This window comes from Lonchura striata, chromosome 25 (assembly GCF_046129695.1).
Source record: "Lonchura striata isolate bLonStr1 chromosome 25, bLonStr1.mat, whole genome shotgun sequence".
In the NCBI taxonomy this organism is placed as follows: domain Eukaryota; kingdom Metazoa; phylum Chordata; class Aves; order Passeriformes; family Estrildidae; genus Lonchura; species Lonchura striata.
In genome coordinates, this window is record NC_134627.1 from 2,858,235 (window position 1) to 2,872,385 (window position 14,151).

The 14,151-nt window shown below is 67.4% G+C and overlaps 1 protein-coding gene across 1 annotated transcript; it reads left to right on the forward strand.

Annotated features, from left to right (window-relative positions):
* Positions 1 to 6,644: 6,644 nt before the first annotated feature.
* On the forward strand, positions 6,645 to 12,120 carry C1QL1 (complement C1q like 1). Its single transcript, XM_021539875.2, has 2 exons — positions 6,645 to 7,279; positions 11,941 to 12,120. Exons 1-2 carry the CDS (start codon positions 6,719 to 6,721, stop codon positions 12,118 to 12,120), a joined length of 741 nt encoding a protein of 246 aa, XP_021395550.1. The 5' UTR covers positions 6,645 to 6,718.
* Positions 12,121 to 14,151: the final 2,031 nt, after the last annotated feature.

The window sequence follows — 14,151 nt, forward strand, 5'->3', positions numbered from 1 at the left end:
GCAGGGATGTGATCCTGGACCTGCTGTGGTTCTCTGTGACCAGCACATTCCCTCTGGGGTACCCCTGTCCCCACACTTTGAGAAAGGTGGGTGCTGCCAGCCCCTGGCCACCTCCCTGCACATGGTGATCCCTGAGATCCTCCAGGGTGTTCCCACCCTCCTGCGTGTGAGGCAATGTCCTGCCTGTCCCCTGTGCCATCCTTTAGGCACAGACACCTTCCCAGGGTGTCCCCAGCCAGCACGTGCCCCTTTTCTGGGCCAGGCATTCTTCCACCTCCATCCTCCCCTGAACCCCAGTGTGCACCAGCAGGTCCCATGTCTCACCCACCTGGAGAGACCTGTGGGTGGTCCCTGTGCAGCCCCAGGGAGCCTCCCTGAGCTGGACTGCCCACCTGGCTACCCCGGCTCTTACAGCTGTACTCGAGCGCTGACCCCTCCGTGCTCTAAATGCTCCGTAATTGTGCGGTGCCGCTGGAGTCCCTCGCAGCCAGCCATAAATCAGGGCCGGAGCGGGATTTCTCAGCAGAGATAAGAGCCAGTTCCGCCTCCCTCCCGCCCGCCTCCGCGATAAACGGGGCCGGGGTGGAAGGATGGAGCGAGACGGGGAATAATCGCATTTGGCGCTTCGCTCCCGCCCGGCTGACGTTCGCCCGCCTCTAACGAGTTTAGCGGGGCCGAGGGAGCGAGTGGGTCTGGGCCATGGTGAGGCACAAGGCTGCCCACGGCGCTGGCACGGCTGGGGGGGTCCTGGGCTGACCTAGGGGCTGAGCCCCCTGCGTGGGCTGCGGGCCCGGGCGTTGGCACCCACGGGAGAAGGGCTGTGGAGCTTGGATACGGAGTTGTGACCATGGGAGCTGTGTGGTGTCCATCCGTGGGAGCGGCCCCAGGATTGCCTCAGCACCACCACTCCCACTCCTTCCCATCCCACACCCCAGCCGAACCTCTCGGTGACAAGCCCATGGCCAGCTGTGGCCATGGCCGTGGCCGTGTGGCCAAGCCTCAGCCGTTCCCTGTCGGTGGCAGATGGCTCAGCTCCCTGGAGCGGGTGCTATCGGCGGTCAGTGGCCATGGAGGGGACCTGGAGGACACCCTGGCTAAGCCCCTGTGCTCGTGGCACAGCTTCTGCCCCCTGAGCGGGCTCCACGTGGGCTCCCAAGGCCCGTGGGTGCTGATGGAGGCTCGCGGGTGCTGCACCCCAGCCCAGCCCGGGCACAGCCCCGTGCTCAGGCCGCCCCAGCTCGCCGCACGCCCCGCCACCGGTCGCGGAGCAGCCGCCGCCGTCACCGCGGCCCGCGCCACCGGGGCGGCTCGAGCAGAGCCGGCCCCGCGCCGAAAAGCCAAATATTTGACTGTGCAAATTGGCGGCTGGATCGATTGTGCTGCGGCTGGCGGGGGCTCGTGACAGTCAGACCCTCCTGCTGCTGCGCCCCTGCTCCTGCACCCCCTTCCGAACCGGAGCAGCCCCCACCTGGGGCACTTCCTTCCCCAGTGCACCCCTTCACAGGGCACCCCCTCTCCTCGGAGCATCATCCCCTTCCCCACTCCTGAAACCTCCCTTTCTTGGAGCTCCATCCCTGGAGCACCCCTCCCTGGGGTACCCCATTCCTTCCCTCCCTTCCTTCCTCAGAGCACCCCTTCCCTGGTGTACCCCATTCCTGGAGCCCCCCTTCCCTGGCGCACCCACCATGGCACGCTCGCTGGGGCAGAGGGTGGGGTCAGATGTCCCCTCACGAAGCTGCAGGTACAGTGTGGTGTCCCCCCACGGGGCATGTCCCCAGGTGGGAACTGGGTGGGCGCCTCCATACCCACAAGGGAGAACAAGCCGGGGGTCTGAGTGTGGTGTCACTACATGGCACTGGTGTCACCGCTGTCACTGCACGGCATCTGTTGTCACAGGTGTCACTGCACGGCCCCCGGGGTGTGGCACAGTGTCAGTGTCACTGCGCGCCTCCCTGGGGTGTCGCATAGTGTCACCACGGCTGCACAGCCCCACTCGTGTCTCACGGAGCCGCTGCGCAGCCCTGCGGTGTTGCACAGCTTCACTGTTGCTCCCCGGAGTGTCACATGGTGTCACTGTCACCGCGCAGTGCACAGAGTGTCACTGTCACTGTGGGGCCGCCGGGTGCCACGCAGTGTCACTGCAGCTCCCGTGGATTGTCACACAGAGTCACCGTCAGTGCCTGGTGCTGGGGCTGTCACACAATGCTATGTCAGTGCATGGCCCACGGGGTGTCACCCACTGTCACCGTCACTGCCGGCCCACAGTGTATCACCCAGTGTCACTGTCACTGCATGGCCCACGGGGTGTTACCCACTGTCACCGTCACTGCACAGCCTGGGGTGCCACATACCGTCGCCGTGCAGGACACTCCCCGGTGCCACCCCCTGCAGACCCCATCGCTGGCACCCACTTGTCACTGCGCCCCCCTCCCTGTCACACCGCCCCCAGGGCCGTGGGGCACCCCCGCGACAGCACAGCTGGGCCCAGCCGCCCAAATCCCGGCTACTCCCACCGCATGGCCCCGGGGGACACGTCCCCGAGCCCGTCCCCTCCGCCAGCCCTGCGGCCGCCGCCTCCCAGCACTCACGGCCGGCGCTAATTAACCGCCGGTGCTGGCAGCCCTTAATTGCCGCGCGGCGGGAGGGTGACGGGCCCCGCCGCGTCCGTAATGAGGCAGCGCGACGGGGACAGGGACGGGGGATGTGCCACCCACACCTTGCCCTCCCCTGCCCGCGGCAGGGCTCCGCCCGCTGGGAGGGGGACAGTGCCCGGAGCTGGGCTGGGACGTGCCGGGATGTTGCTGGCCCCGGGGCCGGGGCTGCCCTGGCCAGCTAGCCAGCCCCGGGGTCAGCTGGCTGGCCACCAGCCAGCGGCTCAGCTAGCCAGACAAGCGGACGGACATCTGGACAGGCAGCCTGACTGGTGGTCTACTGGCCAGCCAGCCTATCAGCCATCTAGCCAAACACCCAGCCAGGCAAGCAACCCGCCAGCCAGCCAGCCCAACCCCAGCCACCGACCCATCCAGCGAGCGGCTGGGTGTCCCACGAGCCCACTCACTGCCTGGGAGCCAGCTGGCCACCGACCACCCAGCTCACCAACCAGCCCTCCACTTCTTCCAGGCCAGCAGACAGTTGGCCCTCCCTGCCACAGCTGAATGTCCCCCTCCCATGGCCCCTTCCGGAGCCCATCCTGAAGACACAGTTGGAATTTGGGGACAGCAGCCAAACTCATCGGGGCCTGCAAATGGCCACTCCCTCCCCAGGCTCATCATTGCGGGCCGACATTGGGCTCATCGGTTGTGTCCAGCTCTGTCTTAATTCCAGCTGAGACACGCCTGGGCTGAGCCACGGTGGCAGGGCCAGGTGGCAGGTCCCTGTCCCTGTCCCCCTGGCCAAGCGTGGCCCTATGGGCAGTGTCTGCCACAATGCCAGGAGGGGAAACTGAGGCACGGCACAGTGCCGGCCCCACGAGCCCCCTGCCCTGGCCCGACCACCCTTGCCCTTCCCCGAATCCTCCTCCATGAGTTCCACAGCAAGGGGAGGTGGTGGGCGCAGCCACCCCCGGCCAAACCTGGAGCATTGATTGTCCCCGTCCCCGCTGCCGGCGTCCCCAGCACGGCCCACCCGCCCCCGCGCCGCGCTGCCAAAGCAAACAGCCGAGGGCTCGGCCGGCATCGATTCTGCGGGAGCCGCTGTTTGCTTAACCTTTGCAGAGGAGCGGCGGGCGTCGAGCGGAGCCGCAGCCACCGCCACCGCCGCAGCCACCGCCGCGACAGCTGCAGCCACTGCTGTCACCACAGACACCACTGCCACTGCTGTCACCACAGCCACCGCTGCACCACAGCCACCGCTGCCACCGCTGCCACTGCTGTCACCACAGCCACCGCTGCACCACAGCCACCGCTGCCACCGCTGTCACCACAGCCACCGCTGCCACTGCTGTCACCACAGCCACCGCTGCACCACAGCCACCGCTGCACCACAGCCACCGCTGCCACCGCTGCACCACAGCCACCGCTGCACCACAGCCACCGCTGCCACTGCTGTCACCACAGCCACCGCTGCCACCGCTGCCACCACTGCCACCACAGCCACCGCTGCCACCGCTGCACCACAGCCACCGCTGCACCACAGCCACCGCTGCCACCACAGCCACCGCTGCCACCGCTGCACCACAGCCACCGCTGCCACTGCTGCCACCACAGCCACTGCTGCCACCACAGCCACCGCTGCCACTGCTGTCACCACAGACACCGCTGCCACCACAGCCACCACAGCCACCACAGCCACTGCTGCCACCACAGCCACCACAGCCACTGCTGCCACCACAGCCACCGCTGCCACTGCTGTCACCACAGACACCGCTGCCACCACAGCCACCACAGCCACCGCTGCCACTGCTGTCACCACAGCCACCGCTGCACCACTGCCACTGCTGTCACCACAGCCACCGCTGCCACCACAGCCACCGCTGCCACTGCTGTCACCACAGCCACCGCTGCCACCACAGCCCTACAGGCACCACAGCCACTACTGCCACCACCATCACTGTAGGCACCACCGCAACCACTGCAGCTGTGACATCCACTGTTGTCACCGCTGCACTCACCACTGCAATAGCCACCACTGCAGCCACCACTGCCATCACAGCCACTGTGGCCACCACCACTACCACTGGAGTCACTGCTGTCACTGCTGCCATCGCTGCCGTCACAGCCACTGCTGCTGCCACCTCCCGCCTTTGTCCCTTTCCCAGCTCCTGCACTCCCAAATGTGCAGTTCAGAGCTGTGCCCAGGTGGATGGAGATGGTTTGAGGGGCTGTCTGCCCCCCCTCCCCATGAAGGGAGCACCTGAGGGGCTCCAGTCAGTGTCACCCGGGGTGTTGTACCCCCCATTCAGGGCTGCTCTTCCACGGCACTGCTGAGGCTGTCCTGGCTCTGCACCTGGCTGTAGGGCCACAGCCTGAGGACATGGTGGCCAAGGGCGGTGGCCTTGCCATGAGGACAGGGTGGTCCAGAGCGATGCGGTGGCCTGGGGTGGTGGCTATGCCAAGGGGACACAATGTCCTGTGGCAACGAGGTGGCCTGGGGCTGTGTCCCCACCATGAGGATGCAGTAGCCAGGACCGGGGATGTCCCCTGACCCTCCAGGTGAGGCGAGTGCCCTGATGCAACCAGCGTGGGCCTGTCCTCTGTGTCCCTGCCACCCTGTCCCCACACAGAGCCCCTTGCCCACCCGGGCCACCCCGTCCCTGTGCTGATGGTGACTCACGCAGCCCGTGACCTCGCGAGGCGTATTTTTAGGCACTTGTTAAAACAGAAAGATAATGAGGAATAGGGGGGTGTGGAGAGGAGGGTAGCAAAAATGATGGAGGAAAGAACCAGGGAAACAGCTGGTGACATAATGGTATCAAACTTTGAGGGGGGATACGGTGCTAGCAGCACCCCCACCCCAAAATACTCTCCCACCTCCCCAGCCTTGTAAAGACCCCAGGAATAATTGCCTCCTTAAAGGTAGCTAATTGATTTCTGCTCGCTGATTAAAGCCTCTGCGGGAGCCGGGGGACATGCGGGGGCGATCGATGGCTGTCAAAAGTCTCCTTGGCCCTCCCCTCTTTTGGGGCGGGGGTGGGGCTTGTCCCCCGCGTGTCCCCTGGGGTTTGGGGCCATTGCATAGGCGTGAAGGGGATGAGGGGATGCACCCCCAGGGTTTTTTTAGGGGCAGGGGAGATGATGACCCTCTGGACCTCACAAGTGCCACTGAGGCTGATGCCACCTCGGTGTTGTCACCGAACCGCGGTGGCAGGCGGCACCGGGAGCGGCCCCGGGCCGCTCTGTGCCTGTGTGTCCGTGTCGCCCTCCCCCATCCCCGCGTCCTTCGCTCACCCCCGGCGCTGGCGGCGCCTGTCACTTGCCATCGCGTCCTGCTGTCCCCGCCGAGGCTGATGGAGATGGCAGGCGACGGAGCGGGCGCAGCCGCGTGTCCCCGTGCCGTGAGCCCGCCGGTGCTCGGCCCCGGGCGCGGCTCTTTCGCGCAGCCCGGCGGTGGCACCTGCGGGTGCCCCGTTGTCACTGTGGCCTTTGCCACCAGCGGTGACATCCCATCCCACGGACCCACGGCTGACCGCGATGGGTGCTTGGCCGCGTGGGTCTCACCTGGGCTATCCCAAAGTGTGGTCCCCCGTGGGAGGGGAAACTGAGGCAGCGAGTAGCGGCGGGCCCTGGGGACCATCCCACGTGGGTGCTCCTCTGTGGGGACACTGGTGACGGGTTCCAGGGTTGTCCCCAGCTCCACGGGGACTCTCGGAGTGCTCGGGGTCTGGCGCGGCGACAGGGGCCGGGGTCACCGAGGGATTGGAGGAGGGGGTCAGTGGAGCAGCCGGGGCCGAGCCCCCGCTCCCTGCCTCAGTTTCCCTCCCTCGGAGAGGATGGGGGGCGTTCCCGTGGGCGTGGTTACACGCACGGAGGCGTGTCTCGGGTGGGCGGGCGGGGCCGGGGGCGTGTCCCGGTGGGTGGGCGTGGCCCGTGCGGCGCGGGGCGCACCGGAGCCAGCGGAGCGCAGCGGAGCCGCCGCCGCCGCCAGCCCGAGCCCCCCCGCCGCCGCCGCCCTGCTCCCCCCCGCCGGCACCATTCCCTCCCCCGGGCGCCAGCGCGCCCCGGCCGGGCGGCGGCTCAGCCTGGGCCGCAAAACTTTGCTGGCGGCCGCGGCGGGGGTGGTGATGGTTCTGGTGCTGGTGGTGCTCATCCCGGTGCTGGTGAGCTCCGCCGGTACCGACGGCCGGTACGAGATGCTGGGTACTTGCCGGATGGTCTGCGAGCCCTACGGCCCCGCCGCCCCCCCGCAACCGGCCGAACGCGGCCCCCTCCCGCCGCCCTCCACCCTGGTGCAAGGTCCCCAAGGCAAACCGGGAAGACCGGGGAAACCGGGACCGCCGGGACCGCCCGGAGAACCGGGACCGCCGGGGCCGGTGGGGGCGCGGGGTGAAGCAGGAAGGCCGGGACCCCCGGGATTACCGGGACCGGGGGCTACGGGCGCGGTGAGCGCGGCCACCTACAGCACGGTGCCGCGGGTCGCCTTCTACGCCGGCCTCAAGAACCCCCACGAGGGCTACGAGGTCCTCAAGTTCGACGACGTGGTCACCAACCTGGGCAACAGCTACGACGCCGCCTCGGGCAAGTTCACCTGCGCCATCCCCGGCACCTACTTCTTCACCTACCACGTCCTCATGCGCGGCGGCGACGGCACCAGCATGTGGGCCGACCTCTGCAAGAACGGGCAGGTAAGGGCTGCCCACCCCGGCTCCCTCCGCGGGACCGGGAGCTCTGCTGTCCCCACGCACGGGAGAAGGGCTATGGGTGCTTCCTCGGGGTGCCCCGTCCTTTTCCTGGCCTCAGCGACGCGCCCTCTGGCTGTTCCGTCCTTGTCCCGGCCCCAGGAATGCCCCCCCAGGTTGTCACATCCTCTTGGTGCTGCTGATGGAGCGCGGGCGCTCCCCCAGGGCCCCGTCCTTTTGCCGCCCCAGCCGTGCACTCCTGGGTGCTCCATCCTTCTCCTGGCCCCAGGGATGCGCCCCCAGGGTGCCACATCCCTCTCCCAGAGCTGATTACGGGCTCTGGGTGCTTCCCCAGGGGCCCCATCGTTTTCCCAGCCCCAGAGATGCATCCCCGGGGTGTCACATCCTTTTCCCAGTGGCAATGATGGGCTCTGGGTTCATCCCTGGCACGCCACATCCTTCTCCCAGACACTGACATGCACCCCTGGGGTGCTTTATCTTTCTCTAAGTGGTGATGATGGGCTCTGTGTACACCCCCAGAATGCCCTATTCTTTTCCTATCCCTCGGGATGTACCCCCAGGATGTTCTGTGCCTCTCTCGGTGACAATAATGGGATTTGGGTGCATTTCCAAGGTGCCACATCCCTTTCCTGAGCACAGAGGTGTAACCCCAGGGTGCCCCGTTCTCCTCACGGTGACATGATGGACTCGGGGTGCACCCCCGAGGGGCTCTGTCCTGCTGCCATCTCTGGAGCCGCATCCCCAGGATGCTCCATCCTTCTCCCAGTGACAATGATGGGCTCTGGATGCGGCCCCAGGGTGCTCCATCCTGCTCCCCGCCCTGAAGTAGCACCTCTGGGTGCCCTGTCCTTCTCCCAGGGACAGTGCAGGGTGTCCCATCCTCCTCCTCCTCCCGTTCCCAGACGCTGCCCTGTCCCTCTCCCAGCGCTGGGGACAGTCACCACCCACCCTGGCATTTCCCCGGGCGTTCCCTCAGCTCTTTCCTCGGCCACGGAGTTGTTCTTTGGGGTGCCTTGTGATTTCTCGTGGTGCCTTGGGGCACCCGCACAGCGTCCCCGGGGTGCCCCCCCGCCCATGCCATTGTCCCCGCTGAGGTCCCTGCGGGGACAGGGCAGGGACAGTGTCCGCGGTGGCCTCGGGGGGAGCAGTGCCTGCCCCGCTTTTGGGGGGCTGCACGCCCAGCCCGGAGCCGCCTCCGCTGCTGCCGCTGGGTCAGGAGAGACGCGGGGACACCGCGGGGGACACACACCCCGAGGGTGGCTCCATCCTTCCTCCCCTCTCCCGCATCCCCGCGACCTCATCCCGCTGGAACCCGCAATGCCAGGGCTCAGCTCGCCATCCACAGGAATTTCGGGTGCCCCTTTCCCACGCCATGTCCCCTCCCGCCACGCGAGGGACACGATGTTTGTGACCGCCGGGATGCCAGCCGAGCTCAGTTCCCCTGGATGCCACGGCAGCCGGCATTCCCGCGGGATCCATCCACGCTGCTCTCGCTTCCCAGCGTTTCCTCCGACATCACAGCCCGCGGTGCATCCTTGTTCCGAGGATGCAGGACCCCGAATTAACCCAAAACGGAGTTTCCACCGCAGAAACAGCCGGGGCGTGAGCAGGAGCGGGAGCCTTGCCACGGCCACCGCGCCTCGGCTCCGAGCTCTTCCGAGCGGGGGAGCACAGCGGGAGCCGCTCGGCAGCTTTTTCTCCATCCAAACAGTTCGAATTTCCTTTTATTTGGATTTTTATTGTCCTCCTCTGCCCTCCAACCTTGAATTTTGGGGGATGCCAGCGCCGCTTGGCACTTCTGCCTCTTTCTCCCAAGCAGCATCCGTGTAACTCTGCACTGAGCACCCCAAAACTCACCTCAATCCTTTTGCCTCCCCCAAAATCTTTTTGGGGACCACCCCAAACCTTCCTGCCCCCCCAGCTCTGCCGAGCATCGCCATTCCTGGATGAATTTCCAGAAGCTATGGAGCCCCTTGTCAAGAGAAGCTGCGCTCGGGCGGGCGATGCAACTTAATTAAGAGCTTGTTAATTACTAACAAGGCATCGCCGCATCGATATCTATAAAGAAGATCCCCCTCAATGGCTCAAATAATTTAAAAATGGGGTTGTTTAGGGGGTTGCTGCCAAAAATCCCCCGTCCCTGGCATGGCGTGGGGTTCCTGGCAGGTAAAGGTCGATCCTGTTATATTCAGAGCGAGTCAGAAGTTGGGGGGGGGGCCCTCTGGCCCCCAAAAATCCCCTGGGTGCTGCTGATTTGGGGGGCTGCCGATCACCGTTGGGTCGGGGCTGGAGTTAATGAGAGCCAGGGGAGCTGCTGCTGGTGGTTAATTAGCATTAATTATTATTTGTATTAGCCCGTAGCTGAGGTGAGGGCAGTGGGAGGTGGACGGACAGAGGGACAGATGGATGGACGGACAGGGCTGGTACTGGGTGATTTTGGGGTCACCATGCTGTAGAAGGTTCATCCACAGCTCAGGGAGGGTCACAGCCCCAGGGGACTGTTGGGGACAGTCCCCAAGGACATGCTGGGGGTCCTGGGGGCTCCCACTGGCCTGTCTGGGGGTCTGGGGGGGAGGGGGGCATCTGCTGATGCACCCAAGGGCTCTGGGGGGCACCTGCTGCTCTGCCCAGGGGGGTCTGAGGGGGGGCACCCCCGCTGTGCCCAGGGGTGCTGGGAGGGCACCCAGAGCTGTGCCCGAGCACCCTGAGGAGCTGCTGCGTTTCTGCCACGCCTCGGGGGTGCTGGGCCGTGGTGGCACGTGGGGCACGCGGTGTCCCCGAGGTGTCACTGCGTGTGGCAGCACCCACTGCCCCCTGTCTGCCTGAAAGCTCCTGGGTGCAGCCACCTTGGGGACCACTCCAGAGTGTCCCCAGCACTGGGGACGCCCCCAGCTTTGGGGTCAGGGAGAGCAGCTGCAGCAGAGCCCAGGCTGAGGCCATGCCACCCCCACGGCTCCCAGCTGTGCCGTGGGGAAACTGAGGCACAGAACAGGAGAAGGGGGTGAGGCCATGGCGGGGGCCGTGGCGGCAGCCTCCCTGCTGTGCCGCTGCGGTGCCGGGAGCGGCTGAGCCCGGGCCCAGCGCTGCCATTTATCTTCCCTGCTTAGCGAGGGCTGGCGGCCGCGCCGTGATGAGGCGGCTCCCTAACGAGGGAAGACGGATGGCACCGGGCAGCTCCGGCGGTGGCGGGGGGGACGATGGAGGGAGCCAAATGGCTTTTCCCGGCTCTCCTTCCTCACGGCTTCTCCCTTCACTCCTGCTCCTCAGCAGGACTGCCCAGGACAGGCAGCGTCCCCTGGAGATTGGGGCGCTGTGACTGGCTGGGATTCAGGGTCCCCTACTGGAATGGGGACCCTCGCGGTGGCAGGGTAGACACAAGGGTGACTTTGAACAGGGTGAGAGTTGCTGGTGGCATGAGGGACGCGGCTGCGTGGGCAAATCCTATGGGATCACCAGCCTGGCCGTCGGTAGGTGCCAGAATTAACAGCGTCCGACCCCAGCACCGCAGGCTGCCGCTGGGCTCGGGGAGGTGCAGCTGGGCAGGACTGGTCCCCTGGGGACCACTGTCCTGGGGGCGAAGGACAGCACTGCGTGGGGACAGCCGTGCTTCTCCCGGCGCTCCGGGACACCGCAGCCGCTCGCCGGTGCCTGCCCGCCCCGCGCGAGCCAATTAAGAGCCGATTCTCGTCGGTTGTAATTAGCGGCACCTTCTCCAGGCGCAGCGCTTCTGCATTTCACTTGGGATTTCACCAGCCGCCTTGTCACTGTCACCCAGCGCCGCGATCTCCCCGCGAGGCGCCGGCAGAGATTTGATTACCCAAAGAATTCTGCAGCGGCAGCGGGCTCCAGCCGCGGAACCGCTTCCCCGGCCGCTGACGGCTCCTCTGGCTCTGCCGCACCCAGGAAACCTTTGTGGGGGAGCATCCTGCCCCGCAGCGGGTGCGGGTCCGTGTGACGGGGCTGTGAGCTCGGCCCTCGCCACACGCTCACGGTCCCTGTGCAGCTCCCCTGTAGGGGAAGAGCTGGGGGTGCGCTGGGTTCCGTGGTTCGGTTTGGGACTGGGCTGGGAGATGGGGTCCTGTGTCCCAGGCACGGTCCTGTACCAGACCCAGAGATGGGGTCCTGTGTCTGAGCTGGGGTCCTGCATCCAAATCCGGAGTCAGGGTCCTGTGGAAGAGCCGTAGTGGAGCTGTGGTCCCGTGTCTGACCCACGGTCCTGTATCCAAACCTGGGTTTGGGGTTCCGTGTCAGACCTGTGGTCCTGTATCAGAGCCGGTCCTGTGTCTGGGCTGTAGAACTGCACCTGAACCCAGAGCCGCGGTGCCGTGTCCGTGCCACGGTGCCCATCAAACCCAGAGCCGCGGTGCCGTGTCCGTGCCACGGTGCCCATCAAACCCAGAGCCGCGGTGCCGTGTCCGTGCCACGGTGCCCGTCAAACCCAGAGCCGCGGTGCCGTGTCTGGCCCGCCGGGTCGGGAGGGGCTCTGCGCGGTGCTCGGCGGAGCCGCCTCCACCCGGGGCCCGCTCACCCACGGCGGGGGACCCGGGGCACCCCACGCTACCCCGGGGCGGGTGGATCTGATGTGTCCCGTGGGCTCCGCGGGCCGAGGCGTGCCCTGAGCCGGTCCCGCGGTGTCCCCTGGGCAGGTCCGGGCCAGCGCCATCGCGCAGGACGCCGACCAGAACTACGACTACGCCAGCAACAGCGTCATCCTGCACCTGGACGCGGGGGACGAGGTCTTCATCAAGCTGGACGGGGGCAAAGCCCACGGCGGCAACAACAACAAGTACAGCACCTTCTCCGGCTTCATCATCTACTCGGACTGAGCCCGGAGCGCGGCGCCGCCCCCGGCACCCCCGCATCCGCCCAGCCCCGCGGCAGCGCCCCGGCACCCCCGCACTGAGCCCCCGGCCCCACGGCACCCCTGGGCCGTGGTTCTGTTCCCTGCTGCCTCCCAGCTCCCCTCGCTCCTGCCCGGCCCCACGGCACCCCCGCCGCGGTCCAGCCCACGGATCCCCCCTCCCCGCGCTCCCGGCTGCCCTCGGTGCCCCGAGCCCCCCTTTCGCAGCTCACACGAAGGCTGCCAACCGAGGGCTTGGGGCGGCAGAAGCTTGGGGGCGGCAAGAGGCTGGGGGTGCCCCCCGCGCTGCCCCACGGCCCCCCCATCCCCCTTGCCCCCTTGTGCCGCCCCTGCTCTCTGCCCGCCCTGGGGCGATGCCGGGGGTCTCGGGAGGCTCCGGCTGTACAGACGCGCGGTGTCCGCACGGCCCCGGCCCGGGGGCTGTGTTGGGGCGGGGGAGCCGCCGTCCTGCCCCCCGCCGGGTGACAACATGGTAAAGCAGAGCTGTGATCTCTCCCCGTCTGCTGTGTGTGTCCCCGATGTCCCCAGCCTGGGGACGGGGTCTTTCTGCCCCACCACCTCCCACGCCGACGCCGCTTGCTTTTATCAAATCAGCGCAGCCGTGAGAATCAGCGCTGTGCCCGCAGCGGGGCCGCTCGGAGCGGCACCCGGACACGGGCCGGTCCCCGGAGCCCAGGCGGCCCACGGGGGTGTCCCCTGAGGGACACGGCATTGCCACCGCTCGGGGAGGGACACGCTCAGGCCACACAGCGCCACTGGGAGCCTCGGGCACACGCGGCCGTCACCGCTGCCTCGGCGCGGGCAGGACCGGCCCAATTCGAGGTGACAGCGGTGCCCGGGGCCAGCGGCCGCCCCCGGAGCGGCTGCGGTGGCATCAGAGAACGGGAGCCCTGGGGACACGGGCTGGCCTTGCGGACAGGACGGGGCCGGGTGTGCTCCTGCCCGTATGTGTGTGTCCTGAGTGTGCGTGTGTCCCCAAGAATGAGTGTTCATGTTCCCAGGCGTGTGTCTGTGTCCCGGGGCTGTGTGTCCCTGAGGTGTGTGTGTGTGTATGCCAAGTGTGTGTGTGTGCCAGGTGTGTGTGTGTATGCCAGGTGTGTGTGTGTACCAGGTGTGTGTGTGTGTGCCAGGTGTGCTTCCTCCCCCAGCTCTGTGTGTGTCTCAAGCCCCGGCGGGTCCCGGCACTGTTCCCCAGCACCGATCCCGGCTGGAGGAGGCGGCGGGGCTGGGCTCGCAACCCCGAGCAGAAAGTCCCCGAGAACGGTGCGGCTGAAGCGCTGTCCCGGGACCCTCCTGGACCATCCGGAACTCTCGGGGATCTCCCAAGACCCCTCCGGGATCCCTCGAGACCCCCGAATCCCCTGGGACCCCCGAGACCCTCCGAAAACTCCCGGGACCCTCCGAGACCCCCGGGACCTCCCGGGACCCTCCGGGACCCCCCACGCTCCGCCGCCCGCCGGGGCTCCGAGCTGTTGCTGCTGCTGCCCGCCGGCAGGGGGCGCAGGCGGGGACGAGCCTGCAGCTCCCATGGCGCATGGCGCGGGGCTGAGGACTACAACCCCCATGAGGCATCACGCGGCACGCAGCCAATGGGAGCCGGAAAGAGGGGCGAAGCCAATCAGAGGTCAGGGCGGGGTTTCGCGGGCAATTTAAAGGCGGCGCGGGGCCAGGAACCCGCCCAGAGCGGCGGGGCCGGGGCCGGGGCTCGGGGCTCGGGGCTCGGGGCTCGGGGCTCGGGGCTCGGGGCCGGGGCGATACGCAGTACCGTGTCCGGAATTCAGAGCCTGTGCGAGGGGTTCTGGGAGCCCAGAGGAGGCGCGGGCACAGCGGGGAGGTGTGAGGGGCTGGGCGGGCCGGAGGGGACGGTGTTTGCGGAGGTGTGAAGTTCCAGGGCCGGCTCGGAGCCGAGCCGCCTCTCCCTGCGGAGCGCCCCGGGCCCCGTCCCGCGGGCTCCGTGACGCTGCCGGCATTCCCGAGGGAGCCGCTCCCTGCCGGG